Source organism: Calonectris borealis, chromosome 14 (genome assembly GCF_964195595.1).
Source record: "Calonectris borealis chromosome 14, bCalBor7.hap1.2, whole genome shotgun sequence".
Classification (NCBI taxonomy): domain Eukaryota; kingdom Metazoa; phylum Chordata; class Aves; order Procellariiformes; family Procellariidae; genus Calonectris; species Calonectris borealis.
The window spans coordinates 10556867-10576807 of record NC_134325.1 but is presented as its reverse complement, the minus strand read 5'-3'; the positions used below and the strand labels follow the sequence as shown (position 1 = coordinate 10576807).

The following is a 19941-nucleotide window of genomic DNA, read 5'->3' as shown; positions in this document are numbered from 1 at the left end:
CTCATACACTTTGGTGAACACAGGCCCTACAACGTTGGTGTTTACCTTTTCCTCTTTCAGTACTATAGAGTTTGTAATTCACAAAGCACTAGCACATCCTTGAAGAAAAAGGCATTACAGCATCAGTTATTCTGTGAATTTTAATCTAGACTACACTGGTTTCCACATAAACAGCAAAATCAAAAAACCCTCACTCTTTCACTATAGCCTCCACATCTTTTAACCTAGATATCTGCACGCAGATCATGTGTTCTTAGTGCAGACCTATCTCCTTTTTTGGAGCAATTATTGTCTGCCTTAAAAGTCTGTCTCCCTTGTAAGGTTCATCTCCCTGACTATGGCTTTACATTACAGTATTTAAGCAACCGAATTGCCTATTTTGTGCTCAAGCTATGCACATGTTAAATTATTTCACTGAACTAGAGATTACAAAAACAATAAATAATGCTTCATACTCAGTCCACAGAAACTTGCAAAATAGTCAATGCTTAAAATTTGTATCAGTTCTTATTAAATTCAGTCTTGAAGAATAGGTACAATGGAGAGATTTTTTGTCTGATAAATGTTACGTTAGGTTATATTTTATGAACAATAAACTACATTCCACTTATTTGCATTTGCCCACACTGTAACTCAGTGATTGCTCAGCCAACTTAAAAAAAGGAAAAAAGAATGAAGAGAGAAAGATCAAAGAATACAGGCTTCCTTTTTACATATACACTGTTTATAATAAATCATTACGCAGTGAATAGAAGTAATCCCAAACAACTTCTGGGCAAACACCAAAAGAACCAGATGACAATATTTTGATTACTTTGTATGCTTTCATACATTGTCTTTCAAGCACCAGCTCTCAGTAACCTAGCTTTACACTACCTATAATCATTAGTCTACCAAGGAAGAGTGAACAACATAACAGCACAATGTATTCTGCATAATAATCTGTGCCACATAAAAGCAGAATTTGCTTAAGTGAATGGAGCAAACAAGATGTTGCCTTTCAAAAATCTTACATAAAGGACGTTCATTAACATATTTACAAAGAAGTGAAAGACAAAGCAATTTAATTGCCTAGCAAAACTCCAAGAAAAAGGATTGTGCCCTTTATTGTGTAAACACCTCCATTCATTTATTAGTCTGGAGCACAGGAAATCTCAGTTCCTCTCCAGCCTGGCTGACACTCGTAAGAGAATGGAAAACATTATCCAGCCCAGCACAGGCTGCCAGAACAGCTACCGCCGCACCAGCACCAAGCCCCCGCTTCCTGGTCTCTCACAACCTGCGCCCAGATAAGGATCCCTCCTCCAGCCAAATAAAAGGACAAAGTAGATGGCACAGAAAGTTCAGTAAGCAACACTCTGTTACCCCGGCTGGTTTTTGACTGTGTGATAGGCGAGTGCTCTCCTACTGTCATGCCTGGATAACGCTCAGCACCACTTTTTGCAGAGGAAAGAACCATAAAACTGAAGCCACAGCCAAACTCTTAACTCAAGCCATTGCTTTCCAAGGAGCTTCATTTCCGAGCTAGTTTCAGACGGTTATGGCACTCAAGTCTCTGTCCTAACTCGAGTCCTGTGTTTCTTGCTAAGTTCCATGCCCCATCCATAACAGGGCTGCAAAGCCTCAAGACAAAATAAGGTCTTGACAGTCCTGTTCCCCAAGTTGATTTGGAAAATATCGCTTCCACTCTCCTTTCAAATGAGCCCCTGTAGTGCGAAACCAAAGGGGCCCGTCAAGCAAATCACCTCGTGCTTTCATGTAGTGCCAAGAACTATACCTCCTGTTATGACAGAAGGCGTATTTCATGATGGGAGGTTAGTCAGAGGGCTGTACAGCTTAGTAATGGAAAGCTCTCCCCACTACTAAAAGTCTATTTACTTCTGCAAATAACTCATGGAAAAACAACAACATTGTGGTCATAAAAAAGGTTTTTCTTCTAAAGAAGTCACCCACAAGAAAAAGCAATATTTATTTTGTCTATTTGGTTTCTCACTGCTTAGTTAGCTGGGAAACATGTCACTTGGTTTTGTGTATATGTGGGTGGCAGGGAAAAGTTATTTCCTAAGAAGGATATATAAGGTTACTGGGCAATTGACTGTCCACAGGTTTTGAAAATGTGTTTGTGGATGGAAAATATTCAAGATGTAAGTCAGTCTAGGAAACACCTGGAAATTCTGGAGTAATTCTTCAGGTGGAAAAAAAAAAATTGCATTTCTACTAAAACTGAGAAGATAAGATAGCAACAAATTTAAAAAGCAATATATTAAAATACCGAGAAATGCAGTACATATATGTACACCTGAACTTTTATTAAGGACACTGAATCCCAAGAGAAGTAGGAAATCTGTACTGTACTTCTGTAGGCAAAACTTAGAGTCTCTGCATAGGTGTAAATGAAGCAATACATTTTTATTTTAACTTTTAAGTATTAAGGAGGTCTGTTTAACAAAAAAAAAAAGAAAAGAAAAAAAAAAAAACAAAGAACGAACTTGAGAATCATTGTAGTTGATGCAGAGTTTCTGGCTAGCCCAGGAAACTCAAAACCTGGAACAGTTTTGCATTAAGCTGTGCTTCAGAAAATGCAGAAGATAAATTCATTTTGATGGAGGAGTACATGCTCTGTCTAACTTGTGCTGGTTAATCTGCAACAGTTGGACTTGAGACACTGCTGCTTCTGAGCCAGGTTGTGCAGACACTCCCCATTTAAATTGAAGTTAAAATGAAGGTAGGCTTGGCTATGAAAGCAAAGCCCCTCCTCAAGGTTCTCCTTTCAGAAGAGGACCAAGCTAATGAATAGGCAGAAGGTGAAACAGTTTATTACTGAATAATTTCATTAGAGTAACTTTTAAATTAAATCATGTAAAACTTTTGAAGTTATAATCTATTCCGAAACACAAAGACAATACTCTTACTGCACACAGTCCTATGCCAGACAGTATTAACTCAGGTCTCCATAACCCTTCAAGGCCCTGGAGTCTTTAATTACAACATGTATGGGCATGGATGTTTCTTATACAGGGACATAAACAGGGCATGTCAATAAGTTTTCATTAATAAGTGACCAAGAGAGAAAAAGTATATGGGTATGACTAAGAAATCATTATCTCAGAGCTGTTAGTCAATCTGCCCACTGTTTGTCACTGTTGCAGGCTTTATATATCTGTGAGGGTTTGAAAGCTGCCCTCTAGAACCTTGACAGTATCCACAAACTGTTCAAATCACTGCTTTAGTTAAAAAAAAGCACCCCTGCCCAATCAATAAGCATTCTAGCATACCAGTGATTAATTGAACTGATATATTATAGCTGTATATTTAACTCTAGGAATACAGAACTACAGTACTATTTTTCTTAAAGGCAGAAATAGCGCAGAAAAATTCCAGTCTTTCCCATCTCAAACAAACAAACAAACCCAAAAAAACAAAGTCCCCAACAAAAATATAAAACTTAGCATCTAGCATTGTACAAAACCTCCTTAAAACGCCTTTTGAAAAATTTCCAAAAATAAAACATAAAAGACAATACAGGTAATGGAGTCAAGATCTCAAATATTTCAAGTTGAAAACTACAACTTATAAACATACCAATTGAAACATCCTCTTCCCCTCACTTTTACCTACACTGAAAAAGATTGACATGGACAACAGATCCAAATTCTTCCCAAGTACACCCAAATTCTCACCGTGATTCGAAATTTTGCATTTACAGAGAACGCTTAACTGGGACTATTATTAATGCTTCAGCAATTTGACACTGCTTCGGTTTTGTCCTTACAAACATCATAATGATTGAGTGTGCAGGTGTGTGTTAGCTTTGTTTACTGTGAAATCTTATTTTACTTTTTTACCATGCTCAAAAAATCTCCTTCTACAAGTCTTTTATAGTAGGATATATATATAAAAAAACCCCTTATTTTTCATCTTTTTAAGAAAAGGATTTATAAGGCAAGTCTTCCTTCACAACTTACCTTTGGTACTCGTTTTCTTGGTAAAGTTAAATTGATGTAATTATTAAAGATGAAGTTCGATGATTTTGCTGAACAAAGATCATTATTTTCTCCATTTTGCTTGTCGCCAGCATCTGTTCAAAAAATGACTGCTTAGGATATTTATTCAGATTTCTTTTTTAAATACTTTGACTAAGCCATAACTTTCCAGTTGAGTGCTGGTAGCAATTATATATAAGAAACCCAGGCAAACAAAAGTAAATACATACAATGTAGGGTGACTTTTTAAAAAAGGAAGAGAAACACCCAGGAATGGACATGCCATATGCAGTCATCCTTACCAGAGAATCACTCTAACGACCTGATACATGAACTTCATGATGTCAAGCCACAGTTATCCAGCTGCTCCTGTTCTCTGAAACCACCAAAGGCCCACAAAACCCTGGTCTTCAATCATTTTTCCCTCTTTCCTTTTTTAAGCACAAGGTAACTATCGCAGACAGAAGCAGGCACGCTCGCATGCCAGAATGGCTCAGCTGGGAAAGGACTCTTGGCTCAAGAGCAATGCTCGTAAGCAGCCTGGATGAAGTGGTTCCGCTCCCCAAACTTGCAAGAATTAGAAGCAGCCTGGGTTCGGCTTACCTACTGCCCGCAGAGGTGCGCCCCTGAACAGTTCGTAAAACTTGGAGAGGTACATGACCATGCTGAGCTTGTCGGGCTCCCCGGCCGACCCCACCTCCTTCCCCGTGGTCACAGGGGGGATCCCAAACTCCTGCTCAGCAACATCGAACGCCAGCTGGTTGTTTTTGACAACGTCCTCTTCGTTCAGAGCATCGAAGTCGCTGCGGGGACAACACACTGGCGTCAGTGGTGGTTTGCTCTGGCTCCCCTCGGAAACACGCGGTCCACCCTTGCCCGTCGGAGAGGTGCAGAACAGCACCATGAATGAGGGCACAGGCATTTCACTGGGTCAGAGCTACAGAGTCTACACAATGCCAAAGGTAAAAGTCTCATACAAATCCCATTATTAAAAATCCTAGCTTTGCCAAAAATGTAATTTAAAAGCTATTTCATTGAACTGGATTTTGATGTAGTCCCATGAAAAAGGATTCCCTTATTTATGAAGAAATGCAATTCCTTCTCAGAAGTGCTAAGAAACCTTTTTCCTCTCCAAATACAGCTGTGGTACTACAGATTTCACCTGTTAGCAATTGACTTTTTAGTTTTGATTAGTTCTATAAATCATCAAAGCCAGGAGTAGTAAATTTAGGCTAGCATTTTATAAAACAAACATGTTGTATGTGTGCGCACACACATGCATAGGCACTACCTGCACTTTTTAAGGTGTTATACGCACAGTTTGAATGAAGACCTCCTGTCCATGTCATAACTGGATTTAGCAGTGCACCAAGTAAGTACATCACACATCTGCAACTGTGTTATTCATTCTCTAATCCATTTTCTATGGGACCTATTCTAAGACTCTGATCCCTTGAACAGCTTCCAAAATTCATGATTAAAATAAACATGTGAATAAATTACAAAGCTCCAGGCAGGGTAGTTTCTTTCTCCTCATAAGGAATGTGAGTTTTTGAACCCCCAAAGAATTCCTCTCTCTCCCCCCACCCACACACTCTGCCTATTTCTGGAGCCAGGGTCTGCAGGCAGCCCTCCGCCCCAGACCTGCCCACAGCCCACACGCAGCCGCCTCTCTTGCCTGCCCGGCTTTCATCTGGCCAAGTCCTTCAGCAGTCCCATTTAATACAAAACCCAACAAGATCCGAACACAATGTTAATTAAACAGCAGGAGGACTGTTAGCTCAGGAAGATAAATCTATCAACTTTCTGGAGAGAGCAGTGCTTAAGAGACATGCTTTCCACAGACAGCAAAGATTACTTTGCTTTCTACACTGTCTCTGCCTTATATCCACAAAACCATCCATAATTCCCATTTTTTTAAAATAACCCCAGGCAAAAAATATCTTATTCTTACACTGTTAGCTCCTCCTCTGGCAAAGCTGTACAAACAAGCACCCTGGGTATCGCTCCTGTTTTTTCCAACTTATCACACCTCATACAAGAGCTCAATCATTTCTTTCATTTATCCACAATAAAGGGAGGCTGACAATAATTCATTCATGACTCTTAAGTCTGTGTAGGAAGGCAAGAGAATGCATCTGCTGCATTCTGGAGACTGGCGAGAGGACAGAAGCGTCACCCCACCGCGCACTGCATCAAGCAGCAATTGCCATTTCCTGACACCTGTCACGCACTGACCCTCTGGTATCTGAGGAACCTTACAAAATATCCATACGTAAGAAGTCAGGTCTTGTAGGGTTAGGACCCCAGAAACACTGTCAAAAGAGGAATGCTGGCTTACATTCAATCCCTAAAGCAGTTAATTTTCAAGGGCCAGCCCTTGTTGTATAGCCCATGTGCAAGTGCACTGCGCTCTTCTGGGCAAAGGCTTGTGCAGAACCACCATCTCCTGTGCACCTCCATGGCCCAACGTTTCCCTACATGACTGTCACGGCAACCACTATAACACAGTGAGGATGGCTCATTTAAGGCTTATCCAGGTATTTCTGCAACTCATGACAGTGCCATTATAGCTGTGGTTTTAAACATACATTAAAAACTTGTCTCCAGGGACTTGAATGCAAGTTTCACATTCTCCAAGCTCTGCAGTTTTTGTTTTAAATAGCCATGTGACTCCCACAAACATGATCATAACTCATAAGGTTCAAAGCCTTCCCAGCTCTTTGAAAACATCTATATTTCATTTTAAATGGCATGCAAGGACATACAGAAAAAACAAAGCAAAACCAACCCCACCCTCCCCATCCCCCAAATCTGGCAATGGTGTGCACCTCCTTGCGAAAACCAGCAATAAAAGGGGACTGTAGACTATCAGTGTTGTTCTGGTTGGTCTTACACTATACTTTGGCAAATGCTTAATATATCCTATGCTCAACAAGATCTACAGATGTCACTTACATGAGCTCAGGTCTGAAGCGATGGATAATTGCACACAACGCAAGGCCACTTTTCCAGGAGGTAGTCAGGTCTGTGACGTTAACGTTACGGTAGCCTTCTGTCTGTTTCTGACACCAGGTCAAAAGCTTGTTAGGTCGAATATCTGACTCTGCAGTTACAGTAGAGAGCAAACATTTTCATCAGTTTTTGTATGCTCAGAAGGCTCCAAATATTAAGCCACAGCAAACATGAGATGTCACATACCATGTCTTGAGAGATTCACTGATCTTCTAATGGAGCTTACTCTTTCGAGAGGACATTGTTGTAACTCATTGGTAACATATAATTGTCTCACCTACAATTAAAAGCGATGGGCAGTATAATGTTAGAATTGCTTGGAGAGAAAAGAAGAGTTTTCATTCTAGGTTAACTTTATCAACAGCTGGATCTAAATTAAGGAGTCTCCTGAAGATTTTGTTTATGCACCAGTTGTGGCCCTATTTCTCCCGGACAAAAAATGAACTGTGATTTCACAAGCAAGCCTCATAAGTACTGACCTGGTGAGGTCGAACACAGCTTGAGTTCAAGTTCGGGTATCTTGTTCCCGGGTCAATGGTATACTGCTCAAAATTCTTGTTAATGTTTTCAGGGGTAGTCTGAGGCAAGAGTCGATAAATGCTCTCTCTTATAGAGAAAAAAAGATGCAAGAAGTATTGATTAAAATAAATATTTATTATATAAAGAGTATTTTTTTCTTGCAGCTACCTGCACCTTACTTTGATTCTGCCAGGACAAGTGTTATGCACTAAATGCATAATGCATCCATGCCATTTCTTACCCCTGCTCAGCAGGAGAAGGATGCCAGACAGAAAATGGACAACAAAAAGACAGACTCTTAGAACTTATGCCCATATTTTCCTGAGGCAGGAAGCGAGGAAAAGAAGAAGAAAAAAAAAAAGGAGGTTACATCATTCAGTCATCTGGTTTCGCTTTAACATCCACCCAAGGAGTAACTTCTTTACCACATAACAGCACTAAATCCCGTCATTCTGCAATTCCTATAACCACCACAGCCTTTTTTATTATGCTGTTCAATTTTCCATTTGGGACTATGCCGTGTTTGAGTCATCCCACAGGCTTCTATCTTAAAACTTCTCAAATCACTGTACTTAGTAATGCTTCTACTCGCATTACCACAACCGTGACTATTTCTGTTACGTATCTGCCCCAAAACAGCCTGGGCAGCTGTAGTGGAGCAGGGCAGTTGCCATCAGGACCGAAGTCAGCAACTTCAACCACCAGACCATGGCGACACCAGGATTGCTGGTGTACTTAACAACAGTTTTTTTGCCCTGGTCAAAAAGACATTACATAGATCACATTACGTATGATGCAGCATTATAGCAATTCTCCTTTGCCACACATTTATCAGTCTAAATAAAGAGGGCATCAGGGCTACTAAGCTAAAATGCACATTTAAAATCACAAATACCAACTATGAAAGCTGATAGTGTTAAAGTATTTAGACTTGTTTCAGGATTTTTTTTTTTTAAATTAAAAAAAAAACAGGTGCTGAAATGGTTGGAGGGTTAGTCTTTTGACACGAGGTATCTTTCATTTATTTCCTTAAGGATCACACTTAATTCTAGTCATTAGTGACTTAAATTAGTGATTTAAACCCATGTCATGCACATTGCTGGATGTCTGTATTAGTGTGCAGAAGCTTACAAAGCAACGGCCTACTGCTATTTTAAATTGTTCAGTAACCTGAAGGAATGGATAATTTCAACCCAATGCCATTGCAGTGAAGAAGTATACTTCTACTGTTGGCATTCTGAATTCCACTGCCTTCTACCAATACTGCAACTCCTTAAAACACTGGAAACGATGGAGAAGACAAAAGTAGCACTCACCGTTCAGCAAGGATTTCTAACGGGGGTTTTCCTTGAGCCCAGCTCCGCACCATCCATGCAGTATCAAAAGCAGCTAAGAATCCTCTTGCACAGCCAGTACCCATTGGCCAGAAGGGCTGTAAGAAGCATTTACATTTTAATTCCTTGTATTTCTTAAGGTCTTATTACAAAAGTAGCTTGCAATGTGAATTTGGAGTCTAGGTTTTAATATTGTCTTAGAAAAGTAGCCCAGAAAGAGTTAAAATACAAAATAGCCAACTCTTGCAGTTTTTAGATGTTTCTCTCCTCCAAGTCTTATGTAATGAAAAAGGCTGCCTTCACTTTTTCTTTTTTTAACTTCTGTATTTAAAAACAAATTTCTTAACCTCAAAAGGTAAAGGCTGAGAAAAAAACCAGACCCAATACTCAAGAATTAGTCAAGGAAAAAAAAGGGAAAAATGATGCCTTTCTTCTCATCTCCTAATTTTGCTTTGGACTGATCTTTTCAAACACTTCAGGCTGTCAGCATGAGTTTAAAAAAAATAAATCAGTTGCAACATACACTTTTCACTTCAGAAAGAGAAAAAGAGAACATATTAAAGCAAAGAAACTGCAATAAAAATTTGGACCAAGTTTTTATCTATGATGGAAGTCAGGAAAATTATGCCATGCACCCAAGCTGAGGACACACAGCTCACAGTTTTCAGCCAGAAATACAACTCGCATAAAGCAAAACAGGATCTCAGCCAGAGACTGCCAGCCAAGCATTAGTTATGACATAAACTATGGCATAAAAAAAAGAAAAAGAAAAAAAGAATCTATTCCAAAGAAGGTACCATAGTTTCAGGACATGTAAGAGAGGACTGTTTGTTTTGGAGGGTAGATTGAATGGCTGGATTGGGGGGGGGGGGGGAAGACAACTTGGAAGACATTCTAAGATATACCTCAAGCAAACTATCTCCAACAAGCGCCACCAGGAGCTGATGTCTGTGCCTCTCTCTCACTAGCGCAGCATTTTCAGATGCATACATAGAAGTAAAATCAAACATTGCTACATCTGGTTGCCCATAGTGATTAATTGCAAAATCCAAGGAAGGCAGCTGGTAATTGGTTGCAAAGTCAGCAGCTTCTCTGGCGTAGGACAGCAAATTGCTCTGGTTCACATTTTCCCCACAGAGGAGCAACTCAGTATCAATATAGTCCTGCAAGGAGAGAAGCATGTAGGATTAGATACTCCAACTATCCCCTCTGGATTGCAGTCTCATAGCATGAGTGGCAACCACACATCTCACAGCATAAAGAACCAAGTGAGATCTCCTCCAAAAAGTTAATACACAAACATAGGTTACTGTACTGCCCCAAACAGGAACTCTCTATGCCAAGACTGAATAAGCAACTTTATTTGCAATAGAATATTACAGTGCCTCCCAGTCCTCGGTTAAGTGTTATTTTCATAACATTACTTCCCTCCCATCAAAAGATGTTATCATCATGACTGCAATGCTTTTTTGCATGTGTGCACCCCACATCTGAAACCACACGAGAGCAGAAATACCGATGTTACTGATGATGAAACATGCGGGTCTCAGCCTGGAGGTTTGACTTAACATCTCAGTAACAACACATTCAAATTTGGATCGTAGATGCTTTTCTGTTGTTCTGTTTTGAGCTGGGGATTTTTTTGGCCAGTGTGGTGAAGGACCCAGCCTTTACAGGTCAACCTACTTAAAGCCAGTGATTATTAATAAGGCAGTTTCTATTTATAGCTTAATCATGGATGAGACCCCTAATCACAGGGATGACACCACAGAACCACTATTAGCCCAGTTGTTTTAGACAGACTGGTTTTTTTTCCCACTCAGACCTGAGTAGGTCAGGAGAACAGCTCTGACGGGCCACAGCTGCTGCTCCTCTTCTCCAAACTCCCCATGTATCTCCTGGGACTGCCCCACCTACAGACATCAGCCCCTCAACCCCAGCGCCCACCTCCCGCTCCCCCCCCACGCTGCACGGGGCTGCCGCCCTTCCCCTCTCCCGCCCCAGCTAGGCAAGGCCAGCTGCTCTGCCCTGGGCATCCCTCTCCTCCAAAAGGGCAGGCAACCGTGGCACTGAGCTAAGTGGTCCCATCAGAAAGCCAAGCAGCCTTCTGATAGCTCCCCACAAGTACTTCCTTCGGGAAATTATACTCAACTGTTTTGGCACTGTCTTACTTTGCAAGAAAAATTGACCTCTCATGGGTTTCCAGGAAGAGGAATTTAAATGGTGCCAAAACACTTTCTAGAAACAAAAGAAAACAAACTCCCACATCTCACAGAAGAGGAAAGAAGGGAAAAGAGGAAAGAAGGGAAAAGAGGAAAGAAGGGAAAAGAGGAAAGAAGGGAAAAGAGGAAAGAAGGGAAAAGAGGAAAGAAGGGAAAAGAGGAAAGAAGGGAAAAGAGGAAAGAAGGGAAAAGAGGAAAGAAGGGAAAAGAGGAAAGAAGGGAAAAGAGGGGAAAAGAGGGAAAAAAGGCCTCAAATTCCTTTTGAAAGTTCAGTACATCAGCCTCCTACTATCCTGTTTCACCCACTTTAGAGAATTTGCAATTTAGCCTGGGGTAGGTTTTAACACTTCCTTATCTGTCTGATAAAACTGGACATAGCTGTGCTAAGTTAATCTTTAAAAAACTGAGGTTTTTATTTTCTGGTGTGATGACCACACCACGTATTTCCAAGGTGAGTCAAGATCCCATTTCAGCCAGTTTCAGAACTGACAAATCTAGGAAGTATTGTTTTCAGTTCTCTACAGAAACTTTGTGCTGACTAGAGGGAAAAACAAACAAACAAAAAAGTCAGAGTAAGATCTAAGTGATCCGAGCTTTACTGAAGTGATCCAGTAAGTCTATAAACACCCTCTATAACATGCAACAACGTTTATGCAGATGTTCACACTTATTCTGTGCCAAGTAAACAAAATAAGGTTTCAGCCAGCATTTTTACATACGTTAATAATCACTCCTTTGTCCAGAAGACTCTGCTTTTTTGCCGTCATCACAAAATAATGAGTGCTATCTTTATAGTAAACAATATTCTCCAGGTCAATTCCTGAAAAGAGGTAATACATTTGTTATGAAGTACAGTGCATTGTCTGTGACATTTACTAACAACATGTCATTGATCCCCACAGGTGCGTTTCCTTTTTGGGATACATTCACTTTCCCAGCTGGGATGAAGCATTAGTGGACAAGATGCTCTAAAACAAAACAAATCAAGGGAAGAGATCAGCCTTACCCCACAACAGTTTGTCTCAGCATAATTCAAAGTTATTTAGCATCCTTTTAAGTAATAGCCAGTTAACTACAGCCTTAACAATCTTCTGAGGTAGAAATGGAGAGCCAAGGGAACAAAGTGCTCTGGCACTGGGACTAACCAGGAGTTTTAGTTTCAGTAATAATAATTAACAATAATAACAATAATAACAATAATAACAATAATAACAATAATAACAATAATAACAATAATAATATCAGCTGTAAATCAAGAATGGAATTGCTTGTACTGACAGTGGATGCAACTATTCTGAAACCCCTTTTCATACAGATGTATTTCACAGTTTATATTTTAAGTATTTATGGCAGATTCCTGTCTAGTTCTTTTCAGTTTATCAGACCTACACATCAATAAGCAAGAATAAACTCCTCCCAGAAGGGCAGAGCCTTTTTCACAGGGTTTAAGCTGTTCAGTATGTGAACGGATACAAACAAAACAAACCATGTCTTAAGGGAAATCTCTGGGCACCGAAAATGCTCTTCTAAATTTGTTCAACATAGCAGACATTTTTACAGTTGAGAAAAATTTAAACATTAAAACAAGCTATGATATGGCAACACCCAAGCTAAAAGAAAAAAAAAATCCCACTGTACCATAAATGGACACCTCCATCTGCAAGATTCTGACATAACAGCATTTTATCACTTGGGTTTTTTTATACAATATATTTAAATTGATGTTAATAGGAATAGGAGGGTGGCCTGGCACATAAAGAGTTCCTCTACTGCCTCTTGTATTTGGTTGTGGAAAAAATGAGGATGCACCCACCCGTTTCCTCTTTCAGGTCCTGGAAGAACTTCTGATTGAAGATGAAAGCAACACCACTGATTTCTTCTACCTTGGCTTCTGCAGTTGTGTTTCTGTTTATAAAATTGGCAGTGATAGCTATAGCGAGCTTTCCACGAAACTCCTTCCTCCTGAAACCTGGTAAGCAAACAAAAGAATTAAAAACACTGGAAACTTCACATTGGACTTTCAGGGAGGGTCAGCTCAAGGCAGCTCAGTCTCTTTCCTACGTCTCGTCCTACACGTCATCAAACAACACACCATCAGCAGATTCCGTCATTCCTCCAAAACTCCCTTGAATGCAAAGAGTCTTTTCTCCCCACTTCCAGCTGCAAAACGGGAGCTCTACTGCATTCAAGATAAAGCCTCATAGGAAAAAAAAAAGGTCTGGAGGGGAACTATGGGAAGAAGTTGAACATGGGAGGGAGTTAAGGACAAATGATGACTAAAGAAAAACAGACTGGAAATAGAGCAGATCAAATTTAATGGAGGGAAACATTTCTAACATGCTAAATAGCAAATAAAATTTTTGTTATATAGGTGGTAAACAGCTTATGAAAAAACATGCAAGAGATCAGCAGTCAAAACCAGCAGAGAAAGATCTGAAAGTGCTTAGGTGCACACACTACCAGCTAATGAGGTTTTTCAAAGGTATTAGGGGTTGAAAAATACTCAGTGGCTTAACTGTTATATTTCCAAGGTGAGACTGACTGCGAAGTTACTTGCTCTCTCACTCCATCCTAGCTTCCTCTTTTCACAAAAGCAGCCTGCTAAGCCACACTCTTGCAGTCACACATTTAGGTTTTTCCCTCTGCATACTCCCCTTATCTGTAAGTAAATTATGAAGTAGGACAGAGGGTCCTTAGAGTATTTTAAGCTAACTGAAGATGACTTTTCAGAGAATACATATATTTTTCTAAAAAGAAAGAAATCAGCTATGAATTTTTGTCTCTGTGCTTTTTGATGGGCCCTCGTTCTTTCAGAAGGATAAATTTAATATGACAATACCAGCTTCCATATGTAAACAATCTTCAGTGCACCAAATATTCCCTTAGATCCCAGTACTACGATAACCATTAACTTCTCAATACAGTCTGTAGCTGCAGTAAGAACAATTTCGTTTTGCTGATAGCTGACTACTTAAACAGTCTTTTATGGGGGATAGCTAGACACTACTGTGAGGAATTTTCTAACAGAACATTATAAGGCTATTGTGGTTGGCAGATATAAGAATAAGCAGACAAACTATGAAGCTAATAAAAAAAAGGAAATGCTGTACTTGGTGAACTGAAACTAACATGGATATAATTAAAGGGGAATATAAAATTAAGTAACAGGTTTGTTCATGCGATATGGGAGCTGCTTAGATAGTGTCTCACTAACAAAGACAGCTCAGGTGGTCTGAGGCTCAATTTCATCAAGCATTTCCCCCCTCTTCCTGCCCCGCCCCCCCCCCCCAAGTTATTTGTTATCTTTTGGTATCGTTTCCAAAGTAACTGCTTCTGAAATTAAATCACCTCTATAAAATAGCAGTACCTCTGATGCCTTCATTAAATACCTGGCAGTCACATTTTGGTTCAAACACATAGTGCAAATTTACGGCACAATAGCAAAGGCTATGCAATTCCTGATACGTATCTCGTCAGCCTCCTTAAAGTTAAATCATCATATAATTACTTAACCTTAAAGCAAGCCCAATGGCATCATGATGCATTTTAGAGGCAATGCAGATACACAGTGCTGAGAATCAGTAATGACATTAAAAGTCTTTATTTTGAGCTACAACATAACAACAAAAGCAGAACATGTCACATAAAAAATAGTTTCCACACAGAAACTACAGTGGATTGAAAGGTAGCCTGTTGCTTTGTGTTCTCCTCTGACTTTCAGGCCTTCCAAAATACCCTAAAGACCATTAATAAGGCTAAAATTCACTTACCTTCTAATGTGTTCCTGCGGCCATCTGCACCAATAATAACATCAAATTCATACTCTGACAAAGGGTGATCCAGGGGGAGAAATTCAGCCCTCCAACCTATCTCTAAAAACACAAAGAATAATATCTATTCATTCTTCAGTTATACAATGGAGACGTGCTTTCAGAGTCTGAAGTAAAGGCATTAAGATAAATGGTCCATTTCTCATTCAAACAGAGCTGAATTCTGCCTCAGTTTGATGCAGAGAAGTTCTGGTGCAGTCAAAGCTATGTTCAGGCTGTATTAGCACGGTATCAAGCTCGTAAACTGACAACAAAAAAAAAATGGAAGCCTTCATCTGGATCACCTAATGCTTTAAACTTCCTCTCAGACCCACATCACAAGAATATGCTTAAGCACTTCATTCTCACAGAAACAGCCCACAATGACCTTATCAGAACAGTACATATATGTGGTAACAGCAAGGAAGAGCTGGGTTTTAAAAGAAGAAAAATAGCATTCCATTGTCAATATTTTTGTCTTCTAAATAGAAATTAAATGGAAGCATACTCACAAAGCTAAATTGAATCTTTGCATTAACACAAAGCTGATGATGCGAAAATGTTTGTATAGTCCATATTTTAAAATCATATATGCTTTAACTACTTAAAACAATATATTTATTCTACCGTCACTATATGACCATTTAAAGAGAGATAGCATAGTATTTTAATTAAAGTAAGATTTTAAAATATTCTATTGCTACTACACCCTAAATACTAATCTTAAAAAAAAAAAAAAAAAAAAAAGAAAAGAAGAATGAGAAGTCTTTCTCTATTGTATTTAAAAATCTTGCATAAGATGGTTGATAAGACTCTGTGTGCCAGTGGGAGTTACATCAAATGTGAAAGCAAAATGAGGCCCGGGGAGCTTAATCCATCCTCAATATTTATATTATCAATCAAAAATTGTTTTTGCAAGAAGATACCAAAAAGCCACACCAGACTCCCTACAAAGCCTCAAACACATGCCAGAAGGCATAGTGCAAAACCTCAACTTCTCAGACTGGGTCTTATTTTAAGAATTATCAGTGCTCTGTCACAATGATACTTATCATGCCTATGGCTGCATATAGCGAACCTAGCTGAATAAGAAGGGCAAAAACCTCCAATTTCTTTAACAGAATTCAATTACTCTGAATGATTTCACATAATGCCTGACATAAAAAGAAGTTACTGTGAACAGAACTACATTATGATAAACAATACTTTGGTTTTCTTGATCTTCAGGAGGTTCCAGGACTTTCACAAATTCTAGATTCACATGGATTTCCACTCCTAGTATAAGTGCAACTTTGAAGAGGATAAGTTGAAGTTGTCGAATACCTGTAGACACCAAGTAACAAAGATGTGTTTAATGTGTAAGTAACCACAGCTGCTACCAGCATGCCACGCAACTGATACTCCTCGTTGACGCAAGCATGCAGCATCGTTATTTCCCATACTGACAAATGCAAATGCTGCAACCACCACAGGATGTTATCTTCCAGCACAATCTCGTAGGTAATAAAATTCATTTCAGTGAGTTTCTTACAATACTTTAGAGCTTTCCTTCTTAATGATATTTAAAGGATCTGCTAACCAATATGTTGACCATTTTAAGACAGAAAATTTTACAGCATGTTTCCCTGTAAAATATGCCACTTCTGCATATTTTTTCATTAGATTAAGGGTTGTGTCTACCTTCAACATACTAGAATGAATATCAATATTCTTCATACTTGATAACAAAAACCTACTGTTTAACAAATCCAGACTAACAAAAAAGCTGTTCCATAAGACTGCCCTTTGTTCAATTGCCATTCTCCTTAAATGAGACTGGTTTTTTCCCTCTGTGTGCACGCACACACTTGCGCATGTTTAAGGCAGATGAGCTTTCTGCCAAATCAAGAAAGTCTCTATTAATCTTCTGACCTCAGTACACCATTTATCTGAACAGTGCCCATGCCCTCAGATACTTACTGATGTGATCAATAGATCCTGCACAGAATTTTCCATAAAATTTCTTTGCTCCCAGTCCCCGGAGGTCGTGGATTGTAAATGGCCAGAGATGCAACACATTGTTTCTTGAAAAAGTGTCCCGCTTCTCCACGACGACGACTTTGGCTCCCAGGAAGGCAAGTTCTATGGCAGTCCGCAAGCCACATGGGCCACCTCCAATAATTAAACACTAGCAGAGAAAACAAGGAGTCTTACACAGGGTTTTGTATTGACTTCTACATAGTTTCTAACTTACTCTATTGGTACGACTTAATATTCAACTGGACTTATGCTACTGAGAGTGTATTCAGGCCATCTGTTTAAATCAGTAAATGTTCAAATTTTGTTCACGTGTGGCGTTCAGTCAATTTATACAACAAGAGGATGAATTGTGCTTCATGCAGACGTAAAAGCATTTGATAAAAAGATGTAGCAGAAGAAACAGCAAAAAGCAAAAAAACTTTTGAGCATCTGCTTGTACATTTCTAACTCACTCACACTCAGCGTTTCAAAAGTGCTTGCAGTAAACAGGATTACAGCTACATAAAAGGGAGGGGAAAGGAAACAAGTGGTCTTGGTGTAGGCTTTTTTTGTTTTAAAGAGGAAATTGGTATACGTTTGCTATGCTTGTAAGACAAATCTATGATAAGTCTTACAGTATTAGTTACTCTCTCTTTCAAGCGAGGGAGTATCCTGAATATAACAGCCTAGGCACCCACTGCTGTAAAGCAGGGCATGTCAAGAGAAGTCAGCAGACTTGTCCTGCTTCACCGAGCTGGGGAACTCGGCCCGTCCTATTCCATTTCACCCAGTGGTCAACATTCTCACCTTCGGGACAATCCCATTTTAGGAGTTTAAATCTAAGTTTGGGCATCCTCAGAAGAACCGCTTCAGAAACGATTACAGAGAATTCTTGCCCAAATTTTAGTTGACAGCTGTAAGTTTTCACAGACTAACAAGCAAAGGATTTCCAGAAAGCAAACTAATTAAAACCCAAACATATCTAATGCTTACATTTTCCTGACTGATTACAAAAAACTGATTAGAAACAGTCTTATAGCTGGACAACCTTGCTGTTCCACACCTCCCCCCAAAACCCACCCTCCCCTCAAGCCCCCCCAAGCCCCCACAGACTTCACAAAATCTATGCCATCAGTTCAAGCACCGAGCTCGGGCAGGGAGGGGCGAGGTGGGCCTGAGCGGAGGGGAGAGCTCTGGCTGCGAGGCCGAGCTGTGCCGCGTTGCAAATCCAAACCCATTATCTCACACGCCAGACATGCTCCTGTGCGTCCCGCACACATAGCCAGACAGTGATTACAGTTTCAAAGCAAGCATGGACTGTATCTGGAGGCTTGTTGGATACGAGTCTGGTTCCCATTACATTTCAATTTCATAAAATAGAGTCATTTATTTATTTTGGTTTGTTCGTCATTTGTTTTCAAATTTAACAACTTAAGCAAAAATTATCTGGTGCTGACTTTCATCCATGACTTTTGTCCAACCCAATCGTAAAGGTGCAAAACATTTTTGAAAAACTGAATAAATAATTCAAATAAATTCCCACTGAAAGAAGAGCTCCTGTGAGGTGCTTTTGCTTTGCTCTGGGCAAGTGTTTTGTTAACTAGAGATATTAAATAAGTTAGGTTGTTGCATTAGCCACTTGGCTTTCTTCCTCCTAAAAGAACATATTTAATTCATAATTTCACAAGAACACTCCTCACTGCACACTAAATATTAAGAAAACATCAACAGATATAATTATATAAAGGAAGAAAATGGAGTGCAGATGTTATCCCGACTGAAGAGGATCACTGGTGGAGTCTGGGTCAGCTCTCTTCTGCACATGCTTGTTGTGATTAACATGGGAACTCTGAGCTCTGACAAGTAAGCGACTGCCTTCACAGCTACATAGTTTTCCAGTAATGTTTAGCAAGCAGTTAGAAACATTTTACAAATAAAGACCATACATGGTTTGATAAGGTGGGGTTGTTTTTTTGGCTAACAAACTGTATTATATATAAATAAATGCAACTTTTAAAAAAAAAGCAGTCTTTTGAGATTTAGTCATAGCGGATCCTGCCAAGTAATAAAACCCACACAGAAAACACTGTTAGTTCCTCCTGATGCTCTGCAACACAGTATGTTAAAATTTTAAGGAGGATTCTGCCCTCTCCCCTCCTCCTATCACCATTGACAAAATATCTTCCTAACTGCCTAGAGACACTGTGAAAAATGGTTGTATATTTGCTATCATCCATGGTTACCTTCCATAACCATAATTATCTATGTCTGAGAACTATTTGTTCTTTGATTTATTAAGGACGCTTCCTGCTGGTGTAGAGCTCATTCTTGGCACTTTGTCATCTTTTTTGAAACTTCTGGGGTCAAAACCAGCACAAAACCCTTGCAAAGGTAATTCTTACTGTGTTTATGTTCCCCCCTTTAGTAAGTAAGGAAAGAGACCGTACCACTGTCCTGTCCCTGCCCTCCCTACCCAGCTCTCTGCTTGCAAACAAAGTCACAGGAGAAACAGTAGTCAGCCTAGTAGCCTAGTCTTGTAGTCAGCCTAGAACAAACCTTGAATGGCTTCCTATTTTCACCTCCTGTTACCCCAGTCTCCTGGCTCAGCAGGGGCTGCTTTTGAAATTAATTTCTTGCAATTTAACACAGATCGTGACAAGTGACATCACATAAGGAAGTCTTGAATAATCAATCCTGAAATCTAACAAACAGGGTTGGACAAACGCCAACAGTTTCTTGACATCCACATCACCACTCGCAGCTCAACTGTCTTTTAATGGTGCCAGATCACCTCCTCAAAAGGTAAAGGGTAACTTGACTTTTCAAAGCATCTTCTGCAAATTAATCAAAGTAATAGTTGCTGAAGAGGGCTGACAGGCAGCTTTTGCATATTTCTTGTTCAGGCTGGAAACGAAGGGGAGAAAGACTTGTATAGGTTACAGGGCAACTTATCGAAGAATAAGATCACTACTAGACCTCTGTGACCTGCCTGAACAATCAGTATCACGTTGGATGTTAACATCCTGTTTTACTACCAAGAGTATACCATGTTAGTGCAAGG

General features: G+C 39.6%; 1 protein-coding gene across 5 annotated transcripts in view; it reads right to left on the bottom strand.

Annotated features, from left to right (window-relative positions):
• The window catches only part of MICAL2 (microtubule associated monooxygenase, calponin and LIM domain containing 2), a 133443-nt gene that overhangs the window by 71889 nt on the left and 41613 nt on the right, over positions 1-19941 (bottom strand). For 4 of the 5 annotated variants that reach the window (XM_075163185.1, XM_075163189.1, XM_075163184.1 and 1 more), the window contains exons 3-14: positions 16842-17049; positions 16089-16205; positions 14844-14945; positions 12887-13042; positions 11793-11893; positions 9757-10014; positions 8834-8949; positions 7478-7604; positions 7185-7275; positions 6942-7089; positions 4587-4786; positions 3966-4078 (exon numbers count right to left, since the gene is read on the bottom strand). In XM_075163185.1, coding sequence (XP_075019286.1) covers positions 3966-4078; positions 4587-4786; positions 6942-7089; positions 7185-7275; positions 7478-7604; positions 8834-8949; positions 9757-10014; positions 11793-11893; positions 12887-13042; positions 14844-14945; positions 16089-16205; positions 16842-17049 — 1737 coding nt within the window. Of the gene's footprint in view, positions 1-3965; positions 4079-4586; positions 4787-6941; positions 7090-7184; positions 7276-7477; positions 7605-8833; positions 8950-9756; positions 10015-11792; positions 11894-11924; positions 12042-12886; positions 13043-14843; positions 14946-16088; positions 16206-16841; positions 17050-19941 lie in introns of those variants that run through there. The other variant, XM_075163188.1, reaches the window with a different exon arrangement.